This window comes from Tachysurus vachellii, chromosome 25, assembly GCF_030014155.1.
Source record: "Tachysurus vachellii isolate PV-2020 chromosome 25, HZAU_Pvac_v1, whole genome shotgun sequence".
Taxonomy (NCBI): domain Eukaryota; kingdom Metazoa; phylum Chordata; class Actinopteri; order Siluriformes; family Bagridae; genus Tachysurus; species Tachysurus vachellii.
This window is the reverse complement of record NC_083484.1, coordinates 6,248,832-6,261,654: the sequence shown is the minus strand read 5'-3', so window position 1 is coordinate 6,261,654 and position 12,823 is coordinate 6,248,832. Positions and strand designations below refer to the sequence as shown.

The following is a 12,823-nucleotide window of genomic DNA, read 5'->3' as shown; positions in this document are numbered from 1 at the left end:
TGGCACCAGTGAGGTTCAACCACATTTTGTTTGTTTTTTTATTTATTCTTTATTTTTGCAGTCACAATATATTTACACAACATATATTTTTTTTACCATTTAAAATCTTTACAGTTTAAATAATTCTAATTCTTTTCCGTTTGATTTTATTTTTAACACAATCAAAAAAAGTATTTCACTGCATATCATGCGTGATTGTGTATGTAACCAATATATATATTTTTTTCTTTAAATATGAGAAATTGCCCTAAGCACATGAACATCATGAAGGGAAAATATTATCCATGCATCCAGTTTTGATCTCAACAGAAGGGTTAACCTTCATAGTGCTGTGTCATTTGTATTAGCAGTAAGACATTTTTATTAATCTCTCACCAAGGTAATAGACATTCTCATTAATCAAAATGAACATAAAGGTTAAGATGAGAAATAGCTAAAAGAAGTGCACTCATCTAATTATCTCATAGGAACCACTTTTCAATATTAATCAGCACATGTGATCACACCTAATTCCAGCAGCCTGTTTGTGTTAGTGCTGCTTTAATTTCCGTTTAAATGCAAGAGCTCCTTTTGGTTCGACCTATACAATCGTCAGGAGGAGTGGTGAACAAAATCAATTTGCCATAAAATAAAAATTTATTAAACCGTTTTCAGAGGGCTAAGGCATACGGCATGCATTTGGACTCTAATTTATTTTTCCAATTACCTTTTAATGGGAAATATCTTTTAATAAAATCCTGCACTGACAGAACAGTGGCTGAAGCAGTTGACCTCTCCGTTCTGCTACCATCTGGACATGACGGTTTGACGTGGAAAGATCAAACAATTTGAAAAGCCGGGGCTAATTTGGTTGGTCTGTCTGAAAGCAAATGTCACTGCCCTGACCTTCACAGAAACTGGGGGAATAATTAAAGGCATGTGCTGTTGGTGGAACAAAGTTATCCTAGGGTTCCACCATTCCCTTTACACTGTTTGTGAGTATAATGTTTAGCTTGAAAGATGATGCAGGATACAAGTGCTGCAAAGCATGATAATTAGGACCAATCCAACGCCGGTACATCAGCGTATGATCAAAATTGATCAAAGTAGGACATGGTTATCAAGGGTAGCTCTATTATCAGCAGTCTAGATGGACAAGCTGTGGGCAAAACCAAAAAAGAAAAATGTCTCTATTAAACTAAGGAACTTGAGAACTTTTTGTGAACTATGTAAACCCGAACATCCTCTTCACCCACTGTGTTTAGTTTTTCAGACTCTTTTGATCCAACAGATTTATATATCATACAGATGTTAGCAAGTGATAACACCTGACATTGAGCAGGTGAGTTCCACATATCAGTGAGGATTTAATACAGAAAGGATTTAGGTCACAAACATGTGATAAGGACTATTCAGAAATTCTGCAAGAGTCCAACAGTTAAGTTGTGTCAAGTCTCAGTTTATGTGGGATAGTGAACCTGGACTGTATTTTTCTTGCATGATATTATCTCAAGCCAGAAACAATGTTAAGTTCAGCGTCATTGTCTGACAGTTTGATGTAACCATAATATGTTACTCTGTGTAATTTTTGGGCTGTAAAGACCCTTGAAAAACTATGGAATGCATTTGAGGCCAATGTTAAATACATATTTATAACCCTATTTATTAATTAGGAATATCATTACATCAAAAGGTTTTTTTGGTCATGGAAAACATCAGAGAATTGCATTATAATCTGAGAGTTTTCAAGTCCAATTTCATAGAATTTTCCATTTTTCTTTTAATGGATAAAATTCAAAACAACACAACACTTTGGAGATGAAAGAGTTGATCTAGAGTATTTTTTTATAGCAACAGTAATGAAAATAAAAATATTGAAAATATTGTCAAAAAGGAGAAAGTCATCACTGTTAATAGTCTACTTTTATTTGTTACACTAAAAAAATAAAATTTCGCCCTTTTGTTATATACAGAAAATGAATAGGGCACATTTTTTTTTTTTTTTTTGCTGGATTAATCTCCATGAACTTCTATCTCGTGTGCATCACCCAGGGTATTATTGTAGATAATAAATAAGAAATATGTCTATAGAAACCTTGCAATGTCTAATTTTCAATCAAATAAATAAAATAAAAAATTCTTAGATTGTGTAATGTGCATAAAAATAACTATAGGTACAGTTTCTCTGTCTCTGCTCATTAGCTTATTAGTATAACAGATGGGTGCTTGGTCAGCTTCTCCTTCAGCAAATTGAAAGACGAGCACACTGAATTAGAAAATGAGAAATGGGTGAGAAATGCTGGAGTCTTGCTTAAAAAGTACAACTTCATAAAAAGAGTTTTCACAAGAATTGGCTCAATCGCTTCACTTCTCATTCACAATGATTACATTTTTAGATTTACATAATTTTGCAAATTAATGTTTTTTTTGTTGTTGTTTCTTTTAACTAGATTTCTATTGCATGGATTATTTCTCGGGTAGATTTAGAAGATATTTAAGCCCACTGGGTTGGGTGAATACATAATCAAGCCACTGTAGCTACAGTTCAGATATATACTGAAATATACTACTCCAGTGCCTTACCGTTAAGCCATTTGGAGTTGTACTGAGCTGTGCGAAGTGGAGGAAGGCCTCCTAGGCTGCGGTAAATCGCAGGATCTCGGCCAGAAAAGTCCATAGCGGTCGCGGCATACAGCTCTCCACTGGAGGTAATAAGTGCTGTGGAGTTATGGAGGGGGTTGTAGGGGCAACGAGCCATGCCGCTGATCTGGTCATGGATCTCTGTTATATTGGTCAACTGGAGAGAGAGAGAAAGAGAGAGAGAGAGAGAGAGAGAGAGAGAGAGCACATAACAAAATTGTGATATCTCATTACAAGTATTATGGTTGCATTAACCATATAATTAGAAGGTTTTCAATCCTTCCAGTTTGATATCTCAGTTTAATTTTATTTTTCTACTCATACGAGGGACTTCTAGGCTGATTAAACAGCTCAATCTTTTTTTTTTTTTTTTTATGTCAGGCTTTATTTTTAATAATACACTGTACATTCAACGTAAGTGTGTATTATTAAACCTGAGCTGTTGTGTGTAAACAGTTGACCTTCTCTCTATTCAAATTTTTCAAGAGAGAAGAAAAGCACCAATCTTAATAACTTTATAACAAGTTATTACATAAAGCTACATGTACATTTAGTCATTTGGTAGGTAGTCTGGTCAAGAAAGGAAAAGATTCTGAAAAGAATGACGGAAAAATGGTTGAATGTTGAATTAGAATCATGTTGCAACACAGAGCCAGTTAAGTGAACTCAGCTTGGGGCATCACATATGAGAACTTCAAGAGGTTTTGAACCAGGTAGCAATCTGAAATACCTATAGAGGACACACAGCATATAAAAGCAGACTGGAAAGAAGACTAGTACAATGGCTTAAGCTCTGAGCTACCACAAGACTGCCACAACCAACTATCACTACCTGTAACATTACCTGTTACCACTACTTGCTCACCATTATTTATTTTTGCACAACACTGCAGAACAAGGTTCAATGTTCAAGGATGCTCTGGCTGTTAAAAATAACATATGCACAAATTATCTATCAGAGTAATGATAATTTTTCCCCATACACTGTACTTTTATTATACTGTATCAATAATCCTATGTCATCTCTAATAAGCTCTCATTAGCACAGCGTAGTCTGAATCCTTTAATTAGAATGATTTGTTATAAAACAACTATAGAAATTGGAGACCATCTTCAGCAGTTTGTGAGAGTAATGTGTAGCTTGGAAGAAGGTGCAGGACACAAGTGCTGGAGAGCATGTTTATTAGGACCAATTTAACACTGGTACATCAGCTAATGATCAGAACACATGTGAACAGGTTTATCAAGGGTGGCTCTATAATCAGCAGTCTAGACAGACAAGCAAAGGGCTGAATTAAAAAGAAAAAAGCTTCTATTAAACTAAGGGACTTGAGAGCTTTTTGTAAACTACAAAAACTCAAACATCCTCTTCACCTTCTGTGTTCAGTTTTTTTTAGACTCTTCTGATGCCATATATTGATATGACATTGATTCCACCTGACACTGAGCTGTATTCAGAGTTCTGTGTACCAGTGAGGATTGAACATTAAAGTGAAAATTTAACCCTTGAGCTTAAATGTAACCCCTGACATAAACTGTATTCAGAAATGCAAAAATTCAAAGGTTAAGTACAAGTAATGGTGGGTGTCTGGTAAGCATGAAGGTGAAATTAAACTTTTACATTTTTTCATTCATTCATTCATTTTCTACCGCTTATCCGAACTACCTCGGGTCACGAGGAGCCTGTGCCTATCTCAGGCGTCATCGGGCATCAAGGCAGGATACACCCTGGACGGAGTGCCAACCCATCGCAGGGCACACACACTCTCTACGGACAATTTTCCAGAGACGCCAATCAACCTACCATGCATGTCTTTGGACCGGGGGAGGAAACCGGAGTACCCGGAGGAAACCCCCGAGGCACGGGGAGAACATGCAAACTCCACACACACAAGGCGGAGGCTGGAATTGAACCCCCAACACTGGAAGTGTGAGGCGAACGTGCTAACCATTAAGCCACCGTGCATCCTTTTTAATTTTTTAGTAAATTAAATTGTATTTTTCCTGTGTGATATTGAATCAAATTTCAGCACAGCATTAAATAAATGAACAAAATTTGCTGGACAACATTCAATGTTTAAGGATCTATTTGTATAGCATTTTTAACAATGAAATTGTCTCAATGCAGCTTTACAGAACATAAGAAAAACTTTACAAATAGTTCACTTTTATACAAATATTACTATTATAAAAAAGTTCAAGATTAATATTAGACTTATTTTTAAATGTGTTTAAATTTTATCTGATTCCTGAGCTCAGTGATTAAACATAAAAAGATAAAAAAAAAAAAAAACTGTGGACCAAGATCTGAGACCTGTGGAACTTCATTGATGCAGCTGGTGAAGTAATGAAACTGAATTTCTCTCGAATAAACACAGTAATCGATACTGTAGATGTAATGAAAAGCTAAAAGCCGGGGCTGACTATAGCTCCCGATGCCTAAGGCAGCAGGAATGGAGATAAGGGTCTGGTGACTCACAATGTCAAAGGCAGCTCACGGGTCGAGAAAAATGAGGAGTGAGGGAGTACACCTTCCTCTGGAGGGTAGTTTCCTCCACTTCAAGAGGAATTTTATTTGGAGAGGGAAGAGACACGAATCAGTATTGGAAGGAGGGAAATTGCTGGATATTTATTTATCTATCTAATATACAACCATACATATATATATAGTTGGGGGAAACAAATTAAGGAAATGGTGGGTTCTAACACGTGTACACAAAACATAAACAAAGGCACATAGTACAAGACAAACAAAGCCAGCCAGAATGTCCCCCTGGTGTTCAGGCAGAGAATAGTCAGAGCTGTAATGACAGAATATCTTTATACTGTAGCTATGGAACTGACAAACAAAAATGTTTATCCTATGGTTCCACCTTTCCCATTACACTGTACTTTATTATATCAGTAGTCCTACCTCGTCTCTAATAAACTCTGATTAGCACAGACCAAAAGGATTCAGGAGCACTGACTTGCACATAATTTAAATAATTTATCTCTCTGAGGAGTAGCCAGTGTCAACATTTTTATCTTGCTACTTGGCATTAATGGTCCACACACACACACACACACACACACGCACACACACGCACACACACACGCACACACACACGCACACACGCATACATCTGGTGACATTTATTGGGTAAAGTAGAAGCTGTTATAGAAGGTATTTGATATCTGTGGGTATTAAGTACAAATGACTTACAAACATGTAAGTGAAAAGAATCATTCTAAAGTTTTTTGCTGTATCTATGAACATTAATTTACTTCTGACAACTGGGCTCCAGCTACACACTGTATTCATTTGCAAAGTCATTATTAATCATATTTGGCTTAGAGGTGCACAATTTTTTAGCTTTCACCAAAGGACAAACTGGAGACACAAATATGTTCCTTGTATTTGGAAATAAATAACATAACCAGTGCTGGCAGACCCGATAATGCAATTGGTCTGTATTAAATAGAAACTGAGAAACTTGTCAGAATAATTTAGGACACGTTGTGTCTAACGAAAGAAATTCAATTACAGCTCAAAATAAAACAGAATCAATCAGAGCATAAATGCTAGCGTCTACACATTTTATAGGCATCTCTTCACTATTATGAGCAAAATTGCAGGCTAATGGCTTTTCCGATTCTACAATAAAATCCGAGGCTGTTTTCTTAAAGTGCATAATGCACTCGGAACATACAGTTGTGTTCAAAATTATTCAACCCCCACTGAAATTGATTGTTTTGGTCGGTTTGACATTGATTATGATCATTCAGTCATCCTGCTTACAATTAAATCAAAGAGGCACATGTAGGTCAGACAAATATAACATAACATTTATAATGAAATAACCACAAATGTCTTTTCTGAGCTCACATCATTATCAGTTTTATTCAACCCCCAAGTGACATTCAATCTTAGTACTTAGTACAACATCCTTTTACAGTTATAACAGCTTTTAAACGTGAAGCATAGCTTGACACAAGTGTCTTGCAGCGATCTACGGGTATTTTCGCCCATTCATCATGGGCAAAAGCCTCCAGTTCAGTCACATTCTTAGGCTTGCGCACTGCAACTGCTTTCTTTAAGTCCCACCAGAGGTTCTCAATCGGATTTAAGTCTGGTGACTGCGATGGCCACTTCAAAATGTTCCAGCCTTTAATCTGCAACCATGCTCTAGTGGACTTGGAGGTATGCTTGGGATCATTGTCCTGTTGAAAGGTCCAACGTCTTCCAAGCCTCAGGTTTGTGACGGACTGCATCACATTGTCATCCAATATCTTCTGGTACTGAAGAGAATTCATGGTACCTTGCACACGCTGAAGCTTCCCAGTACCTGCAGAAGCAAAACAGCCCCAAAGCATGATTGACCCCCCGCCATGCTTCACAGTAGGCAAGGTGTTCTTTTCTTGTTCTTCCTCCTCCAAACATAGCGTTGATCCATGGGCCCAAACAGTTCTAATTTTGTTTCATCAGTCCACAGAACACTATCCCAAAACTTCTGTGGTTTGTCCACATGACTTTTGGCATACTGCAGTCGACTCTTCTTATTCTTTGGGGACAGCAAGGGGGTGCGCCTGGGAGTTCTGGCATGGAGGCCTTCATTACGCAGGGTGCGCCGTATTGTCTGAGCAGAAACTTCAGTACCCACATCTGACAAATCTTTTCTCAGTTCCTCAGCAGTCACACGGGGACTTTTCTCCACTCTACGCTTCAGGTAGCGCACAGCAGTCGAAGTCAGCATCTTCTTTCTGCCACGACCAGGTAGCGTTTCAACAGTGCCCTTTGCCTTGAATTTGCGAATGATGCTTCCTATGGTGTCTCTTGGTATGTTTAACATCTTTGCAATCTTCTTATAGCCATTGCCCTTCCTGTGAAGAGTAATCACCTGTTCTCTTGTCTTCCTGGACCATTCTCTTGACCTCACCATGTTTGTAACCACACCAGTAAATGTCTAGAAGGAGCTGAGTATCACAGTCATTTTAAAGCTGCCTAATTGGTGCTTATTAGGCTTTATTGCTGCTCCCTGATATCCACAGGTGTTTTCAATACCTGATTGAAAACACTTCATTGAACCTCTGTTCTTCAGAGTGGTAGTCTTTAAGGGGTTGAATAATTATGTCAATGAAGAATTCACAAAAGAAACATTTACTACTGTATTACAAAACTAATTGATGTCATTTTAGTTGCATATTGTTCTTTAAGAAGTCCTTGTAGGATTTCATTCTGAATACAATTACAAATGTACACTAAATTCCCTAAAACCATTTACAGCATTGGGGGTTGAATAATTTTGAACACAACTGTACTGCCAAAACAGTATTTTTTCAGGCAACACTTTATCTATAGCCCATCTTCACATAAACTTATCTTAAATATGTGTTAATCTTTATTTGTGACACATTTGTAATATAATATGCAAAATGTTTCTAGCTGCATTTGTCCATTTCCAGTTTTTGCTGTAGTGTATGGCTATTAATCTGGACTAAACTAAAATAGCAATGCTTGCAAAACATGAAGAGCATGAAGTGCAGTGATTTTTGTTTCTCAAACAGTAAAACAGTTTGTTTGTCGTGTAACGGAGAAACCAGAAAGCCCAAAAAGCTCTTAGTACGAACGAGTATAAAGCCGTCAGACTTGTCAGCTGTTACAGAAAATTAATCAGCCATTTTCTGACCAATCAGATTAGAGAATTCATCTGCACTTATTGTGATTTGTGATTAGTGCGATTATTTAAGTGAAAAATATTGACACGTATTCATGCATTTAAAGCTTGAAACCTGTTTCTGGGTCGTATTAATAACCTAATGCTTATACAGACAGCTTATTGCATACTTAAGTTTATTTTTAGTCTTTTTGAGCCACACTTATAGGTTTAGAGCTTGCAGGAGTTGTTTGAGAATTCACCATTACTATCAGGTACAGTCGAGCTGTATCTGCTCCACTTTTGCCTTTATAGGCAGGCATGAGGGAATTAAATCTAATACAGCAGCTACAAGAAGCCAGTGAAGTGGACTTACATAGGTGACCTTAAAAAGTCCGATGACAAGTTCAAAGCATTCTGGATACGTTTTGAAGAAAATGTAGGAAGACCAACCGCAAGCTAAATGTCGTGTGATGATAAGGAACAGAAATAAGAATCTGTGTGGATTATTTTATGAGCCATAGCAACTAGCAGGATGCACGTGCTGGTGCTCAAAGTAATTACTGTTGACAGTTCAGTAAACACTGTTAGCGGAGGTGGATAATAAAATCCAGTTCATAATCAGAACATTCGGAAAGTAGTAAGCGGTAAAATCAAGAAGTACAGATACATATATATACAGAAAACAAGGCTTGGACTTAGTGATATAAAGGCTTAATATGATTTAACAACCCTAGTACAAAAGAGTAGGGTAATATACAGATATTAAAGCAATGAGCAAAAGGTGCTGTCATGGTAAATATGACTGGAAACCATGGCAGCTGTTACTGTTGTTTTAATATTCCATTAATTTTTAGTCTTATATAAATAGTTTCTTGAATTCTTTACATTAATTTTCACTTTAGAGACAATCCTAGCTGCCCATATCACATTTTTTCTCTTACACTGGAATTATGGGGATTGGACACATTTTGACAGAGATCTCTACAGTCGACAGATTGTGTACACCAGACCACAAAACAGCAAATTACCAATGGAAAAAAAGTTGTGTAGTGCCAGAAATTCTGAGAATGTTCAATCCTCGTTGTGTTCGGTTGGCATAAGAAATAAAACACAATCAGTTAACAAACAAAAGGATGAACAGCGGTGCTTTGAAACAAGACCAAATCATTCCTGGCACTGTGTATTTTGGATTTAAATACGTAATTGTTCCATAATGGGAGTATAGTGGAAGTTTGTATAGGCCAGAGGTGTGAGATCATAACAAAAATCTGGGATTTTTGGGGGTAAATAAACAGAAAGCTTTAGAATTTTGAAATTCTGAATTCAATCGAATATTCTAAAACAAAGAGAGAAATATCAGATTTATTTTGTGAATCTTTTCTCTGTCATGAATCTCTGTCATGTTACACTCCGCAGTGGTGCTTCAGTGGTTAAGATGTTCGACTACTGATCGGAAGGTCATTGGTTCGGATCCCAGGTCCACCAAGTTGCCACTGAAGGGCTCCTGAGCAAGGCCCCTAACCCTCAATTGCTCAGGTGTATAACCAAATAAAAAATGTAAGTCACTCTGGATAAAAGTGTCTGCTAAATGATGTAAATGTAAATGGAATATGAGAATCAAGTAGACACTCGTGGCTTTAAGTATTTGTAGTTTTTCATTTTAGTATTTCTGCAATATATTCATAGAAAAGTTTGAAATTACATTGAAATAAAATCAATAAAATTTAATGCCCCAAGTGCTTGTTCAGAAGTCTCTGAATGTGAAGGTATCGCCTTATATCATATATATATATATATATATATATATATATATATATATATATATATATATATATAAAAATCACATCACAGACTGCCTTTAAATTATGCTTTATCCTATTGTTGAATATTTTTTCTGTTCTGTATTCTTATTCATCTTATTCTTACTCTCATTTCATTTTGCTCATTAAAATATCTGTCTCGGTCTGAATGAGGCAAATTTCTAGTAAATGAATCCGACCACTACATTCCATTCGGTTTAGCTAGTGCAACTGCTGTCCTTTAGATAAACACTTTATAAATCTGTCTTACAGGAAGCTCGTATTCTGTGTCGCCTCACTCGGATGTGTTTATCTCCCAAGCAGCTGATGGCCACAACACTCGCCCTGTGTGATTGGTGTAAAGGGGGGATTATCTCAAATCCTGGCTCACAGAAGGCCTGGAAGTCTTTCAGCTTCCTTCAGCTTCCTTAGAGCTAATTTATTTGCCAGGAAAGCCTGGGGTGAGTTTGTACGTTTGGCTACAGGAGGTGTCGTTTGCATGTCTTCGCAGGATGGGTGAGAAAAAATGAAAAGAGGGCTTTCATTTTTGATGGAACACCTTCACAATGCTAGCGTCTGGCATCCCTTGCGGATACAACACAACTGCTGTAATGCATATTAAGAGGAGGAGCTGAAAGATACGCTTCACACTCGGGCAGCTGTGTTTAGGCTACATTGAACGGCTTTCCATTAAAAGAATCCGATTCACCAATCACGTCGGCAGGGCACACATGAGCAAGTAAACTTCTCATGCTTCGCAAGGACGGAGTTTTTGAATAGCCAGTTTGTTACCGATATAAAGGCCTTGAGTGTCCACAATTTAGATATTAAGAAAACATTTCTTTAAAACTATTCATTTTACAACACGATGATGATGAAGTACAAGCCAGAGTATCAATATGCTTAGTATTCATTTGTCCTGGAGATTAAAAAGTGTCCTTGTTCACCAAAGAAATATAAAGAGAGTGTTAAGCAAGAGACAAGATAAGGGTCAATGATACGGCTCATACTCTGGCAGCGGTGACTGTGTAACACTCAGTCGCATCATAAAGACTCACAAAAGTATTTAAAACTCTTCAGAATTCACAAGGATAGCTTCTGAATTTACAATGTGCATGAGAAATGGAGATACTGAATGCCCAATATTAAATAACAGACAAGCAGTTATATAATTAATTTAGAAATTAAACACTGGTTGCCTATCAACTCAGTTTCTACTGCTTGGCTGCTGATACTGTACACACTGATAGGTATACAATTTTAAAAAAGAGGATCCTTGGGGTGCTGTATAGAACTGTATAGAACTTTCTGGTTCTGCTCCAAAATTCTAAAAACATAGTATATGTTTTACATGTACAAGTACATGTATAGAACACCGAAAGAACAATGAACCATTTAGTTTAAAACGGTTCATTAATTAAAAAAAAAAAACATGTAAGGTGAAATAAATTACATTACCGTTTGGAATTTTCTGAGATGTTTTAAAATAACATGTTTATGGATTACACATCGTGTAAAAGTTTTATAATATAGTTCAGAAAAACTCAGTAATTAAAGCTAAAATGATTGAAATCCAAAATAACTTTTGCTGTTATTTGAATATATTATATTATATTTTTTCATAACACAATCTTGTTTTTAGTTAAAATAAATTTATACTGTCTTGATTTCTAAATAATAATAATAATAATAATAATAATAATAATAATAATAATAATAATAATCTAACCACAGGCGTTTCAAGCCAGTGACTTTTGTGCCGGTCCCAAGCCCAGATAAATAGAGAGTGTTGAGTGAGGAAGGGCATCCGGTGTAAAATGTGCCAAATTTAAACATGCGATGTGTGTACAAGACAGTAGTAAGACCAGCTATGCTGTATGCTTTAGAGACTGTAGCAGTAAGGTAAAAACATGAGGCATGAATGAATTGGCCTGGACCTTTTCATGTTTGGACACTATGGAGACATTCTGGCAGGCTTTGTTTATCCATGCCGTGTGCCTTTGTTTTTGTTTTTTGAATCACATGTGTTAGCTCCGCCCTTACCTTATCCGATCCCGCCTCTGCACACCTGTTCCTTGTGTTTCAATGACTGTCACCCCTATTTATACCCGTTGTTTTGCGTTTGGTTTTTTTGTTTGTTTTTTTGTTTGCTGTCCTTATGTTTCTGTGTTTCTAGCCCTTTGTTATCCCCCCCATAAACCCTGTTTACATTATCCCTGCACTTGGGTCTGTGTTTTATCTGTTAAGACACCCCCGTTTTCTGACAGAGGTAGCAGAGATAAGGATGTTGAGGTTCTGTTTAGGAGTGAGGAGGATGTACAGGATTAGGAACGAGCACATCAGACTGACAGTTTAGGTTGGTTGTTTTGGGGGACAAGGTCAGAGAGGCTAGATTGAGATGGTTTGGACATGTACAGAGGAGAGAGATGGTTATATTGGTAGAAGGATGTTGGAGATGGAGCTGCCAGGTAAGAGGTTAAGAGGAAGCCCAAAGAGGAGATAAATAGAGGTGTTAAAAGAGGACATGAAGGTTATTGGTGTGAGAGAAGAGGATGCAGAGGATAGAGTTGAAACTGATGATAATGATGATGATGATAATAATAATAATAATAATAATAATAATAATAATAATAATAATAATAATAAATGAACTACATCTAACTTGGATTCAAAGAACTCTACTAGGTATGTCAATGAAACCTTTGGGTACTTTTTTGGTTCCATATAAGAAGCAATTGATAGAACTGTATTAGGTTCTATATAGAA

The 12,823-nt window shown here is 36.8% G+C and overlaps 1 protein-coding gene across 1 annotated transcript in view; it reads right to left on the bottom strand.

Moving 5' to 3' along the window:
• Positions 1 to 12,823, bottom strand: part of sema5a (sema domain, seven thrombospondin repeats (type 1 and type 1-like), transmembrane domain (TM) and short cytoplasmic domain, (semaphorin) 5A) — a 208,578-nt gene that overhangs the window by 98,024 nt on the left and 97,731 nt on the right. Inside the window, exon 7 of the mRNA XM_060861873.1 lies at positions 2,563 to 2,776. Within this exon, the coding sequence (XP_060717856.1) occupies positions 2,563 to 2,776 (214 nt within the window). The remainder of the gene's footprint in view (positions 1 to 2,562; positions 2,777 to 12,823) is intronic.